At 44.3% G+C, this 15792-nt stretch overlaps 1 protein-coding gene across 1 annotated transcript in view; it reads left to right on the top strand.

Annotated features, from left to right (window-relative positions):
- TMC2 (transmembrane channel like 2) overlaps positions 1-15792 on the top strand; it is a 100016-nt gene that overhangs the window by 68286 nt on the left and 15938 nt on the right. Inside the window, exons 13-17 of the mRNA XM_003941049.4 lie at positions 6092-6271; positions 7818-7967; positions 9108-9236; positions 12097-12164; positions 13025-13264. Of these exons, the coding sequence (XP_003941098.1) occupies positions 6092-6271; positions 7818-7967; positions 9108-9236; positions 12097-12164; positions 13025-13264 (767 nt within the window). The remainder of the gene's footprint in view (positions 1-6091; positions 6272-7817; positions 7968-9107; positions 9237-12096; positions 12165-13024; positions 13265-15792) is intronic.

The raw sequence follows: 15792 nt of genomic DNA, 5'->3' as shown, positions 1-15792 counted from the left end.
GCTGCTGCCAAAATCAGGAGAACGTTCCACAGCTCTCTCATGGGCAGAGCCTCCATAGGCCTTTTGCACAAGACCAGGTCCTGGCTGCTTTTATGATCCTCCCAGATGGGTCTGTTCTCTTTATCTCAGCCAACCTTTCACACTCTATCAGTTCATTTCAGGAAATACTAGGCAGCAGCCGGCATTATCATATCATCTCAGTTCATTATATATAGATGCATATCACTTTGAGAGAGGGTGGAACAACTTCATTATGGGCTTCATGCTTTTTGACATGAGTGACTCCATTTTGAGACATTAGGATCACAAGTTATTATGATATATCAGTTTGCTAGGGCTGCAATATTAATACGTATTTCTTATTATATATTGGTCTTCTTCCAATTTCTGACACACGGCCCCTAAAAACCTTGGAATCTCTAAAGTAATCAGTGCTTTTTTGTATGCCAGTAAGATGACTGGTGGCTGGAAGCTCCTGGATAACCTCCGAATGGGAGCTGGTTGCCAGGGGAACCAGCCAGTGATTAGAAAATTGGAGGTGGCCGGGCGCGGTGGCTCAAGCCTGTAATCCCAGCACTTTGGGAGGCCGAGGCGGGTGGATCACAAGGTCGAGAGATCGAGACCATCCTGGTCAACATGGTGAAACCCCGTCTCTACTAAAAAAATACAAAAAACTAGCTGGGCGTGGTGGCGCGTGCCTGTAATCCCAGCTACTCAGGAGGCTGAGGCAGGAGAATTGCCTGAACCCAGGAGGCGGAGGTTGCGGTGAGCCGAGATCGCACCATTGCACTCCAGCCTGGAAAGAGCGAAACTCCATCTCAAAAAAAAAAGAAAATTGGAGGTGAGCCTTATCCCCTCACCTTCAAGGAGGGGAGTGTTTGAAGACCTTCTGGGTTGCTGAACACATGGAGTGTGGCTAACCCAGAAGGCATGGAAGCTCCAAGCACCTTGCCAGTAACTCGTCTTATGCATCTCTTCCATCTGGTTGTTTCTGAGTTATATTCTTTGAAATAAACAATCTAGTAATTAAACTGTTTTCCTAAATGATTTGATCACTTCAGCAAATGACCAAATCCAAGGAGGGGGTTGTGAGAATCTCTGCTTCAGAGCCAAATCGAACAGAAATTGCCAGTAACCTGGCGACCTAATAGTTGTAATTGGCATCCAAAGTAGGGGCAGCCTTGCGGGACTGAGACCTCCTCACCTGTGGAGTCTGTGCTTACTCTGGTTAGTATCCTAATTGAATTGAATTTTACACTGCTCAGCTGGTATCGGAAAATTGGTTGGTATGGGAAAAAAAATCCCACACATCTGGTGTCAGAAGTGTCCTGGAAGTCAAGGGTGGAGAGTATAGAAGGACACCATATAGGCTGTCATAACATAGTACCACAGGCTGGGCAGCTTAAACAGAAATGTCTTTGCTCGCCGTTTTGGAGGCCAGAAGGCAGGTTTGCTTTACAGAAAGAGAGAGAGAGACAGACAGAGAGAGAGAGAGAGAGAGAGAGAGAGAGAGAGAGAGAGAGATCTGGTGTCTTTTCCTCTTCTTTTTTTTTTTAAACAGAGTCTCACTCTGTCGTCTAGACTAAACTGCAGTGGCGCAATCTCAACTCACTGCAACCTCCACCTCCCAAGTTCAAATGATTCTCCTGCCTCAGCCTCCTGAGTAGCTGGGATTACAGGCACACACCACTGCTCCCTGCTAATTTTCATATTTTTAGTAGAGATGGGGTTTCACCATGTTGGCCAGGCTGGTCTCAAACTCCTAACCTCAAGCGATCTGCTGCCTCAGCCTCCCAAAGTGCTGGGATTACAGGTGTGAGCCACCACACCAGGCCCCAAAGTTTTTTTCAATGTTAGACAGATTCAAATCTTGTTTTTCATTTAAGGGAAGACTTATCAAATTGCAGGTTTTTAAAATGTATTCCGTTCACTGGTTTGGGTTTTCTTGTTCAGGACCTCCTATTATATTTACGTTGAATCTTCTTTGTCTATCTTCAATATATCTTGTTTTCTCTCAAAGTCTGTTAACTTCTTTATTTTTATTTTAAAAATTCTCTCCTTTTTCATCTTTTTCTTGTCACTATCATTACATTTTTTAATTGTGATTCTCTTAGGTATTCTTCAATTTTAATATAGTTTTCCCTTAATTTCTATTTTTCTTTTTTGGCAGTACTCTGTCACCCTTTTTCTGTTTTTTTTTTCTAATTTTTATTTATATTGTTTTGTGAGCTGTATTTTCTGAACATCTTTCAGTTTTCTGTTTCTAAATACTGATTATAATTTTTTAACTGTTTTGCATAAATTACTTTTTGGTGTGCTTTCATTATCGGAAAGGAATTTAACTTACTTCTTATTCTCTTTTCCTTGTAATAACTTTGTACAGGATTTGACCTAGAAAAAACTTTTTCACTGTTGATTTTTATATAACGTTAGTTTTGCTGAAGTTTTAGTGAGGCATGGTTCAGGATGACTTTCCTAACTTAATGGAGCTCTCTCTTCCACTGTTCTTGTGAAGTCTTCAAAACATGTGGTGGCTTGCTTTCTGAGAGCTCCTGCCTCTCATCCCTTTTTTACTTTTTATCTAGACCTTCCTATTTCTTACTCTATATTCCCGCTGCCTGTTCAATTCAATTCTGTTCTCAGAATAGTCTCCTTCATGTTGTGCCCTGTCCTGTTAGGGAGCTTGACTGAACAATTTTAAAAGTTCAAGAGGCCCAGGCTGTTTTAGCTTATCTCCAGATAAACTAAGAATGACCTTGCACTCACTTATTATGGGACTGAGCAGAGTTCCTCACAGTTAAGCTGCTGTTCTCAGATTGTTCCACTGTGCTTTTCATTGAGTACCTATTAGTCATTTTAACATCCTCCTGTTCTCAGATTCATTGGACACCCTACTGTTTCTCTTGGCTTTCTCTCATCCAGACATGAACTCTGTAAGAACTTGTGACTCTTGGTAATTTGCTCCCAGCCACTTGTATTTAAGAATTTATGAGGACATCTAGCTTTGTTGTCAATGAGTTTTTTGTTTTATTATTTAATTGCTTTGTCCAGTTTTACATGGGAATTCAGGGAGATTCAAAAATCGTGTTGTGGCTATTATTACCTTCTCAGAACTCCTAGTTATTATTTTTATTATGAAGATGCATTCACCATGAAAACCATCATTTCCTCTTAGGATAAAGTCCTAAATGACTTACCTTCCCAGTTGTACCTTTATTTTTATTTATTTATTGTTATTATTATTATTATTATTATTTGAGATGGGGTCTCACTCTGTCATCCAGGCTGGAGTTCAGTGGCACAATTTCAGCTCACTGCAATCTCCACCTTCCAGGCTCAAGTGATTCTCTTGCCTCAGACTCCCAAGTAGCTGGGACTATAGGCACGCACCACCATGCCCGGCTAATTTTCGTATATTTAGTAGAGATGAGGTTCTGCCATATTGGCCAGGCTGGTCTCAAACTCCTGACCCCAGGTGATCCACCTGCCTCGGCCTCCCAAAGTGCTGGGATTACAGGCGTAAGTTACAGTGCCCAGCCCCCAGTTGTACCTTTAGTCACTCTTCCCCAACGTCACTAAACTGCAACATTGGCCTCTGCTCTGCTGAGATGCCTTCTCTCACACACTCTCATCTCTCTTGAATAAATTCAGGTCTGAACTTAAATGTTATATCCTTATTTCTATTATATACTTCATGTACTTACCCTTTGCAGCATTTTTACCTTTGTAATGATTAACTCATTATGGAATTACTTACATCTATTTTAAGTCCTTGTGGGCTGAGTCTGCATGACTTTTTTTATTCTCTGTTGCATCTTTAGAATTTGGCACAGTGATTCACGCTTCCTAAGTGCTCAGTAAATGAGAGATGGAAACTATCAACTGAATACCTACAAGAGACCTGGCACTCTATATGCGTTATTTATGCCTCATAGCACATTGGCAGGGTAGGCATCTTTAGTCCTAGTTTTTGCATAAATATGTGAGGCCCAGAAAGTCTAAGACACACAGCTTATTAGCAATGGAGTCAGGATTAGGACCCAGTACCTGTCTGGCTCTGAGTCTTTCTCCGGGACCTCATTCCTGATTGCCTAAACTTACCTCTAACCCACTCTAGATCAGTGCAGCTGGACATCAACTCAGGCACTCTCAATAGTAGGTTAGAGGTCCCAGTGTAGCTCCTGACCTGGTCAGAATGGATTTAGGATATGAGAAAGTTAGGGACTTTGGGGGGCCCTCTGTAGGATGGGAGAACTGAGGAATAGAATCAGAAGGGAAAAACGTCCCTTCTACGAAGCTTTCACTGGGTCACTAACCTGTGAGAAGGACTCAAAAGATGCCCGAGATGGATTCTACCCTTAAAGGGATTGCAGTTTCCTTAGGATACAGGCTAGACAAGAATAAACCAAAGCAGAAGCAACAGTAGGCAGGAATACCATGATCAAATTAGAGGTTCCAGGTTACAGATGGAACTGTCCATGAGAGCTGAAGAGGCGGTGGAATTTTGTGGCAAAGGCAGGAATTAGGCTGAGCGTTACACAAACATATAATGAGGTACAGTGGTAGATGTAGGACAGTGATGGCTCTCCAGATGAGAACTACATGGGCAGGTATGGAGATGATGAGAAACCAAGCCAAGGGCTGGCATGAGAGAGAGTGGGAGAGTCAGGGCCAGCCCGGAAGAGTTGACCGACTTGCAATTCGGTCAACAGTTCAAGGATTTACTTTCCACTGGGTGGGCAGTTTTAATTGCAGAGAGATGTCTTACTGTGGTCAGATTCAGTTATATGAGTCAGGATTCTCCCAATACTGGAGCCAAAATTGAGTGCTTGATGCTTTCCAGGCTCTGGGATCATAGATAACATATATGATGTCTTCTTATTCTCACACAAGGACTGTTGTCACCCTTTTACCCATGAAGAAACAAGAAGCTCAGAGAAGTGGTGTAACTTTTCCTAAGCTACAAAGACAGCAAGTGTTAGAGCTGGGGCTTAAACCCAGAGAGCTGACTCCAAATGCCAAACTCTTTTTTTTTTTTTTTTTTTTTTTTTTTTTTTTTTTTTTTTTTTGAGACAGAGTCTCACTCTTATCGCCCAGGCTGCAGTGCAGTGGCACGATCTCAGCTCACTGCAGCCTCTGCCTCCCAGGTTCAGGTGATTCTTAAGCCTCAGCCTTATGAGTAGCTCGGATTACAGGCCACACCACCATGCCTGGCTGACTTTTGTGTTTTTAGTAGAGACGGGGTTTCCTCGTGTTGCTCAGGCTGGTCTCAAATTCCTGGCCTCAAGTGATCTGCCCACCTTGGCCTCCCAAAGTGCTGGGATTACAGGTGTGAGCCATCCTGCCCAGCCCAAATGGCCAACTCTTAACCATACTCCTAACCTCTACTATTAGTTTCCATCTGTGATCTGAGCTTCCTGTCTTTGATGCTATTTAGATGAGGGCTATTACAGTGACTCCTACCTAACTCACAACTTCCATAGAACACAAAGCCCTCAGCTGGGCATGGTGGCTCACGCCTGTAATCTCAGCATTCTGGGAAGCCAAGGCAGGTGGATCACGAGGTCAAGAGTTTGAAACCAGTCTAACCAACATGGTAAAACCCTGTATCTACTAAAAATACAAAAATAAGCTGGGTATAGTCGTATGTGCCTCTAATCCCAGCTACTTGTGAGGCTGAAGCAGGAGAATCACTTGAATCTGGGAGGCGGAAGTTGCAGTGAGCTGAGATCATGCCATTGAACTCCAGCCTGACAAAAAAGTGATACTCCATTAAAAATAAATAAATAAATAAATAAACCACGGAGCACTGCCCCATATGTTAACTCATTTGCTCCATGAAGAAAGTACTGTTTTCATCAATACTAATAGCAACAACCATGATAGCAACTGGTCACACAGCAGTTATGATACACAAGCACAAGCCAACTGCTCAGGGTATGTTGATGCCTTTTCCAGGGTCACACAGCAAGCTGTATAGACCCCAGGGCATCTCCAGGGGCAGAGGAGGGGGCAGTAGCCATGGGAGTCCAGGGATGGTGGCCAAACAAGCAATGCTGATGACACAACCCAGGCTTTCCTCATTCCTCAGGTAGAGATAGTGATGTCCCTGCTTGGAATGTTTTGTCCCCCTCTGTTTGAAACCATCGCTGCCCTGGAGAATTACCACCCACGCACTGGACTGAAGTGGCAGCTGGGGCGCATCTTTGCACTCTTCCTGGGAAACCTCTACACGTTTCTCTTGGCCCTGATGGATGATGTCCACCTCAAGGTAAAAAGCACAACACCCTCACCCCACTGCAACTCCTGGTACCCATAGTATTTTCTTTTTAAATATAATAATTTCATTATACATAATTTACATTAATTAAATGTTATAAATACAGAAAAATAATTTTTTTAAAACTTCCCAGAATCTATGACCCAACGATGACCACTATTAACCTTTTCCTGTGTTTCTTTTCTGTCTTTTTCTCTGGTTGTCTTCTTTCGCATCATAAGCATGTCATTTGCTACCTTAAATTTTATCTTCAGCCTCTTCCTCACTGTTCTCTAGGTGCCATAAATGATTAACAGCCAAGTAATTGTCCTCTAAGATGGTGCTATGTCGTGGTTGACCTAACGGTTCATCAAAGCTCACCACACAATTATGGAGCACACACAATGGCAGGCCCTGGGGTAGAGCAGACAGGAAGACACAGTCCTGTCCCAAGTGTGTTCACACTCTGGGCTGGGAGACAGACTTCATGACAGCATGCTGTGGGATGTGCTTCAGTGGCGGCAAGCCCAGGGCAGCATGGCAGCTCATAGGAGGGGCTCCAGATTCCACCCTGGGGACCTTAGCAGACATTGGGAAAGGCAGAGGGAACAGCTGGGTCAACAGGGAACTGCATGATGGCTATCAATGGAGTGGAGCAGAGGAGTGAAAAAAATAGACCACGGGAGAGCCTGATGGTGCTGATGCCCCTCTTCTCCACCCCTTTTCTCCTCATTATTGAGCTGTAGGAACATTTTCCTGATGCTAACAGAAAACTGTTCTAAGCATGGAAGTGACTGAATCTGGCCCTAACCTCCCTGCCTTATCTCTGGCTTCCCTCCTACCCAGGAGATAGCTCCACCCTCCTGAGCCTCACATTTCTGCCGAGGACAAAATTCTCTCTTGCCTCTCTCTCCACCCATCTCCTCATGTTTGACTAGTTGACTAATCCTCCTTGAGGTTTTGGCCCAGATGTCACTGCCTCCAGGAAGTCTTTTGTGGTCCCCATTGTGTGATGTGGTTGCTTTTTCTCCCAGAGGGAATTTCTCACAGCTCGTATCGCTCTGTTTTGCAACTGTCTGTTCATCTCCATCATTTACTAGACTCTAATCTTTCTGAGCAAAGCTCCATCTCTCCTGGTCACTCCTGCATCTCCACTATTTATATGCACAGAAGAGACCCTGAATAAATTATTTTCAAGAGAATAATGAATGACTGGATAGATGCATGAATGGATGGCTGAATGCTCGGATGGATGGATGGATGGATGGATGGATAGATGGATGGATGGATGGATGAACATATGGATGGACAGACAGATGGATGGATGGACAGATGGACGGATGGATGCTGACTTAGAAGATAACTTCATGGGAAAGACCCAAGGACTACAGCCTCTCCTGAACATATTGAAAGCCTGAGGCAGGAATTTCTGGAAGGACTCTGTCCAGGGGAAGCTAGATGGTAGGGTTGTGGCATTTGCTAGCTTTCATTGTTCTTGTGGAAACAGTTGAACCATCCCTGGCTCCTTCCTACCCCACACCTCCATCTTCTGTTCCAGCTTGCTAATGAAGAGACAATAAAGAACATCACTCACTGGACTCTGTTTAACTATTACAACTCTTCGGGTTGGAACGAGAGTGTCCCCCGACCACCCTTGCACCCTGCAGATGTGCCCCGGGGTTCTTGCTGGGAGACAGCTGTGGGCATTGTGAGTAGTTGTGCTCTCTGAAAAGGTGACCCCTGTTCTCAGTTCTTTGTTATTCCCTCCTTGAGGTTTCCATTTGAGGAATAATCCTGAAAACTTACCAGCTGTTCATCCAGCAAACGTTTCATTATTATCTTGGAGGAAATAAAATGACTAAAGCAGACTCTGTGCCCGCTGGGTGCTCCAAATCTCTTTAGTGTCTCAAAGGTTGTGATGGTGTCTGGTAGATATTTTCAATTTTTCAAAAAAAAATAGTAAATTATATATATTCTACAAATGCAGAGAAAGCTTTGTCCTTCCATTTTTGGTCCTTCTTCTATATGTCTCTGTGAAAACTGGTTTTATTTTCTCTCTCTATATATATAGTTTTTAAAAAATCCAGGGGCTGGGCACAGTGGCTTACGCCTGTACTCCCAGCACTTTGGGAGGCCAAGGCAGGCAGATCATGAGGTCAGGAGATCGAGACCATCCTGGCTAACATGGTGAAACCTTGTCTCTACTAAAAATACGAACAATTAGGCATGGTGGTGCACGCCTGTAGTCCCAGCTACTCAGGAAGCTGAGGCAGGAGAATCGCTTGAACCCAGGAGGAGGAGGTTGCAGTGAGTCGAGATCATACCACTGCATTCCAGCCTGGGCAACAGAGCAAGACTTCGTCTCAAAAAAAAAAAAAACCCAACTATCAGGAGGTGAAAAAAGTTAGACATTGTCCCCAGTGACTGGTGGTCACATTTAGTCTTACTAGGGGCAGCTGGCACTTCACAGTAAGTGAGGAAGCAAGGCCTTCAGATCCTAGTGATGATAACAATGATACATTGGGCATAGCCAATCTCACAGGCAATTTGCATATGTAATTACTAAGTTCCCAATAGCCTTTAGAAATTGATATCAATATCAGCTTTAAGAGATTCAGAGATTATTCCAAAGTCATACAATTAGTAATCCGTAGAGCTGGGACCTACACATTTTCCAGAGCCAGGGGTCCCCTCTCTTTACCACCATTCTGCCACAAAGAATCAGAGGGTCACAGAGACAAAGTCAAGTGGGTGGAGGAGAGTTTATGAGACTCTCAACATACTCTCAGGGAGGGTGGGAGAGGTGGGCAAGGTCTCCATCCACCCCTCTTCCTGTGTTCCTCTGCAGGAATTCATGAGACTGACGGTGTCTGACATGCTGGTAACATACATCACCATCCTGCTGGGGGACTTCCTGCGTGCTTGTTTTGTGCGATTCATGAACTACTGCTGGTGCTGGGACTTGGAGGCTGGATTTGTAGGTCACCACTCCATGGACATGGTGCACAGAGGAATTTCAGCCATCCTCTTTGATACTTATAGCCAGATGCATTCTCGGGCATTTCATTTCTTTGGAGGCTTTCTGATGGTCTCTGCTCTTTGGAGTAAAAAGTGTTTAATTTGTATTTCCTTTAAGGGTCCTATTTGCCTTCATAGGGGAAGCTGCTGCTTCCCAATGTAATGAACAATATGACCTTCTATTCTAGGAAATGGAGGCATTTGGCCTAGGGGAAAGTGGACCACACTTCAGTACTGAGCCAATGATTAATAGGAAATTGCACCTGAGCAGTCTCAGCTCTTATTAGGGGGGCTGAAATCCAACAGTGGAGGCGAATATTTCAGGAAGTCCTGGAACACACCAAGAATACAATAACCACTGGTCCTGTCTTCTGGATGAAGCTTTGAGAAACCTTCTTTGACTTGTATTCTCTTACAGCCCTCTTCCCCATCTACCTGGTAGATGTGTATCATTTCCTCTCTTTAGTGGCCTTCTATGATCTGGCAGAACCTCTGGCTCAGGCAGCTGTGCCGTACATGTCTCTTCCACAACACCTCACTGGCTCAGCCTGCAGTCACTGGTGTGCATGCATGGTACCTACATCTCACCTGAGCTCCTGTTGAGAGGCTTCATAGGATGCTGACCTATGTAGCCCTCATCCTGGCCTGGCCCAGGTAAGGGTCCCAGTACAGGTTTCTGTCACATTTTTGTTCTTTCAGTCACCAGTCTCAGTTTTAAACAAGTCTGCTGAAATCCTCAGCAGCCAGGAAAGCTTCATAATCTTGTTTGAGAACAAAGATGAAAGCCTTTGTGCTCAAAAAGGATGAGATCTTTGACAGAATCACAAGATATTGCTAAGAGTTCATTGTTCTTAAATTTGTAAGATCACCAAGATATTCAAATAATACTAAAGTTCATTTAAAAAATAAGCATGTGAGAGTATCCAGGAAAATTATTTAAAAAGAAGAAGGCCAGGTGTGGTGGCTCACACCTGTAATCCTAGCACTTTGGAAGGCCAAAGCAGGAGAATTGCTTGAGTCCAGGAGTTTGAGACCAGCCTGGACAATTTAGCAAGACCCCATCTCTACAAAAAATTAAAAAATTAGCTGAGTGTGGTGGTGCACACCTATAGTTCCAGCTACTCAGGAGGCTGAGGCAGGAGGATTCCTTGATCCCTTGATCACACCACTGCATTCCATCCTGGGCAATACAGTGAGACGCTGTCTCAAAAAAATATAAAGAAAAAATAAAAAGAAGAATAAAAGGAACTAGACTTACCATAATACTAAAACATATGATAGCACTATAATAACTAAGACTAGTACTAGAGAATAGACCAACTTGTCAATGGAACAGAATAGAAAGTCCAGAAATAGATACTGTCTATATGGGCCTTTAGTTTCTGATAAAAGAAGACTTTCAAACATGCTGGGGGGAAGGATTTTATATATATATATATATTATATATATATATATATAATATATATATAAATAATATATATATATAATATATATATATTTTATATATATATATAAAATAAAAATGTGGGGGACTATATCCCTTATTCATTTTACCTAGATAAATTAATTGTAGTTGAATCAGAGTTTTAAACATCAAAAAAATGAAACTATAAGTTTCTAAAAGAAAGCATGTTTGAACTTAGAATCATGGAGTGAGGAACATCTGTCTAAACAGGACATGAAACCCAGTAGATAAGTGTTTTTCAAACATTTTAAAATATTAAAATTTAAAATTCCAGGCTGGGTGCAGTGGGTCATGTCTGTAATCCCAGCACTTTGGGAGGCTGAGGCGGGTGGATCACTTGAGGTCAGAAATTCAAGACCAGCCTGGCCAAGATGGTGAAAACCCTGCCTCTACTAAAAGTACAAGAATTAGCTGGGCGTGATGGTGCGTGCCTGTAATCCTAGCTACTTGGGAGGCTGAGGCAGGAGAATCGCTTGAACCAGGAGGCAGAGGTTGCAGTGAGCTGAGATCATGCCACTGCACTCCAGCCTGGGCAACAGAGCGATAGTCCATCTCAATAAATAAATAAATACATATTCAAGTCTTTACCCCATGGATGTCTCCTCCTTCCATCTATTAATGCTGGCCCTTTTTTTTTTTCTCTCTTTTCTTACTTATCTCTTTTGTGTTCTCATTTCCCTTTATCTCCATTTCTGGAAGATAAACTGGAATGTGGGCGTTAGCATGCTTCATGAGGACCCCCATATCTTCGGTGCTCACGGATTTTATGTTCTTTCAAATATTGGACAAATCACAAAAACTGAAAATCAGGCTGAAAATATGAACCAAGCTGGGCACTTTCCTTTCCATGAACTGCTCTCAGACTAGAGGAAGAAGAGAAGGAGAAAGAAGAGTTGGAAGGATGATTTGGGTTTTGTTTGTTTTTAAGCTTTTTTTTTTTCTTTTGACTCCTCATTTAATTATTTGCATTGCATTATTTATTAGATTTATCATTTATTATAATTTCAAGGTATGTTTCCAATTAAAGCATTGATCAAATGTTCTCTTAGAGGCAAGGGTCTTCCCAAGAACACACTGTCAGCCTGCAAATCTTGAAAGACAAAAACTCTCACTTTTTTTGTCCAGAATTCCAGTTCTGACATTTAAAAGTTTCAGCTTTGAGAACGTCAAATTTTTTCTTTAAAAGTTGAAAACATATTAAAGAAATAGAATGCTAAATCTAAGGTCCTTCTCTAGTTACCAGAGCAGGCTCTTTGGGATGGAGTGGCCTTGGCTTGGCCAGTTGGTTGGTAGTAGGGTTTGGCTGACTTCACCAAACGTGCTTTCTCTCTCTCTCCCTCCCTCCCTCTCTAGCCTTCATATGCTGAGTTTGATATTAGTGGAAATGTGCTGGGTTTGATCTTCAACCAAGGAATGATCTGGTGAGTGATCCGTTTTCTGGGGATCGCCTCATCCGAGGAATTTAAAAACTGGGATTCCAGATTTTGCAGCTTCACTAGTTGGAAGAAGCTGGATACGTCATGTTGCCTCTCTACACTCCCCTCTTTCACGTGAAAAATTGACAGCAGGGCTAGATGAGAAGCAGGGTCGTTTCTGGCCCACCCATGTGCTATCAGAAGTGGTGAGAAAGGGAGAGGGGGGGTTGGGGGAGAAAAGGAAAAGGAAGGCAGGAGAGAAGGTGGGGAAGAGAGATGAAAAGGGGAAGAAGGAAGAAAGACAAAGGAAAGGGAAAAGGGAGGAGTCAAGAAGGGAGGAGGAAAAGAGGAGGAAAGGAAATAAGGAGAGAGGGGAAAAAAGAAGGAAGAGAAGGTGGAAGGTAAAGGAAGTACGGAACTCCCTCCTCTGAAAATCGAGTTCAAGGAGGCCACATAACTTCAGCCAACGGCCTTTAAGGTGCCAAGGGCTCGCTGCAAGCCACTGCTCAATTCTCTTGATTGAAGGACTTCAGATGCTCTTCTGAACAGCAACGCCGATTTACGGAAACCAAGGAGAAATAGCAGGAGATGGTATAATTTGCTGGGTACCTGAGGACGAGGCAGTGGTCAAATCCTAGCCAGAGCTTAAGCCAGGAGTGCTCGGAGTGCCTCCCACTCCTGAGGACTACATGGTTCTGGCTTGGCGATCAGTCTTCTGGTTAAATGGGAAGCCCCTTACCTGGGGAGTTGCCAGGAAAGCAGCTCTGCCTCATGCCCCTAACCCATCTATCCCATTTCCTTCTATCACCCTTCCCTCACCTTCCCTGCTGTCCAGCCAACCAGGTGTTCGGTTTATTCCCTTCCAGGATGGGCTCTTTCTATGCTCCGGGCCTGGTGGGCATTAACGTGCTGCGCCTGCTGACCTCCATGTACTTCCAGTGCTGGGCGGTGATGAGCAGCAACGTACCCCATGAACGTGTGTTCAAAGCCTCCCGATCCAACAACTTCTACATGGGCCTCCTGCTGCTGGTGCTCTTCCTCAGCCTCCTGCCGGTGGCCTACACCATCATGTCCCTCCCACCCTCCTTTGACTGCGGGCCATTCAGGTGCAGAGTCTCTGTTGCCCAGGATCACCTCCCCTCCCGAGGCAGTCTGCTCAGAGTGCTTGGCCCAGAATTCCAGTTCTGGTTTCACGCCAGCCTGTAAAGGGCCATGGAGCTTTGGGTGATTCACTGATGCTGTTCAAGAGCGTTTTCTGCCAGGATGGAAATGTTCTGTTGTTCTGTGTCTGTGCTGTCCGATTCAGTAGCCACCAGCCACCAGTGGCTGTTGAGTACTTGAAATGAGGAACTGAGAAAATGAATTTCTCATGTATTTATTTTCCTAATTTATTTAATAATGCTTAATGGATAGTTGTACGTATTTGGGGAGTACATGTGATATTTGGATCCACGTATACAATGCATAATGATCAAATCAGGGTAACTGGGATATTGATCACATCAAACATTTATTTATTTATTTTAGACAGAGTCTCTCTCTGTCGCCCAGGCTGGAGTACAGTGGTGCCATCTCAGCTAACTGCAACCTCTGCCTCTCAGGTTCAAGCAATTCTTATGCCTCCCCCTGCCGAGTAACCATGACTACAGGCACGCACACGACGCCCAACTAATTTTTTGTATTTTTAGTAGAGACAGGGTTTCGCCATGTTGCCCAGGCTGGTCTCGAACTCCTGGCCTCAAACAATTCACTCGTCTCAGCCTCCCAAAGTGTTAGGATTACTGGCGTGAGCCACCATGCCTGGCCTAAACATTTGTCTTTTCTTGGTTTGAAATTATACAATACATTATTGTGAGCTGTCATCTCCCTGCTGTGCTATGGGACTTATTCCCTCTATCTAACTGTATATTTGTACCAGTTAACCAGCTGCACTTCCTCCCCGCTCCTCTCTATCCTTCCCAACCTCTGGTCACCTCATTCTACTCTCTACCTCTGTGAGATCCAGTTTTTTAGCTCCCACATGTGGGTAAGAACATGCAATGTTTTTCTTTCTGTGCCTGGCTTATTTCACTTAACATAATGACTTCCTGTTCCATCCATGGTGCTGCAAATGACAGGATTTCATTCTCAACTTCAGTTAAAATAACCACACATGGCTAATGGCTACCACATTGGACAGCACAGTTCTACCCTTTAACACAGGCGTCCCCAAACTACGGGCCCGCGGGCCGCATGCGGCCCCCTGAGGCCATTTATCTGGCCCCCCGCTGCACTTCAGGAAGGGGCACCTCTTTCATTGGTGGTCAGTGAGAGGAGCACAGTATGCGGCGGCCCTCCAACGGTCTGAGGGACAGTGAACTGGCCCCCTGTGTAAAAAGTTTGGGGACGCCTGCTTTAACACATGGATAACTTACTACCTGGGATTACTTTACCATAGGACAAGTAATGGTGGATATTCTGAAGATGAATTATCATAAACTTACATGTGCCATTTAAATGTGAAGCAGCTGCAGAGGACTCTTGATAGACCTCAACTGAGCGCTCTCTGCTCTCTAGAGCATTGGCCTGGGGGTTCGATATAAGTCAAGCTAGTTAGGAGACTGGATATTATATAAAAGGACAAATAGTTACGTAAGGAGATAGATCAAGAGATAATGTGCATCTACTGTTCTCTTTCCAAATGCATGACCTTCTGAAAACAAAGCCCTCTGCTGACTCCGTAAGGAGAGAGGTTCTGTGTTTAAAGCAGTTTGGGACATACTGCCCCCTCTATCTGCCATTATCTCACTTAGAAATGCCTGATGCGTGCTCCCTTGTTAAAGGCTCTGAAGAGTCAGAGGCAATGAGGTAACACCTGTAAGCTAGTGTCTCCATCCTTATTGACCACAGAACCCTTTCTGCATGGATCACTCAGACAGAACTAGAAATAGGGTGTGGCAGGCAAGTGGCACCCTACACCACACACGAGCAACTCTGAGGGCATTCCTTTCTTCAATTGTGCATCCAAGGCCTCACCTGCCTCACTCTAGTCCCAACCTTGCCTACCAGTGAGGAGAAACACTGTTCGGTAAAAGGGTCGTATATGCAAAGCAGCCCCCAAATGCCCAAAGAGCCGAGAACCCAAAGAAGGAAGGAGACACATGCAGTTTGTCGGGTCTGGGTGATTTATTAGGGGTAACTTACAGCCAGAAGCATGGTGGCAAGCAGCATGAGGCAGGTAGATCTCCACACCTCAATCCCCCAGACCCGGGGCTTATGTCTTGGGGAAAGTATGCGTGCTCTGGAAGGAATGTGTAGGTGGCTCTGGACATCACGGCCTGTGATTTATGCAGCAGAACCAAGAGTCGTTTTGGAGGAAACTTACAGTAAACAAGGGTTCCTACATAAAGAGAAATACATCCACCAGACGTTTGGGAGGCACTCCCGGACTCGGGGTTTGTTAGAACTTACCAGGCAGATTAGCATGTAAAGTCAAGTCACTCATGTCCCCCACAAGCGCACTTTGAGAAATGCTGATCTGGTCCTTCTCAGTTTCTAAGGGACTTACCTAGATAGAGGCCTGTGATAGTCGGAGCCCAGCGATGTTAGCAGGAGCGCTCCAGCAGCTCCACCTGGCAAACAGGGTTCACACGGA

Source organism: Saimiri boliviensis, chromosome 9 (assembly GCF_048565385.1).
Source record: "Saimiri boliviensis isolate mSaiBol1 chromosome 9, mSaiBol1.pri, whole genome shotgun sequence".
Lineage (NCBI taxonomy): Eukaryota > Metazoa > Chordata > Mammalia > Primates > Cebidae > Saimiri > Saimiri boliviensis.
The sequence above is the reverse complement of the archived record's forward strand: the minus strand, read 5'-3'. Positions and strand labels throughout refer to the sequence as shown.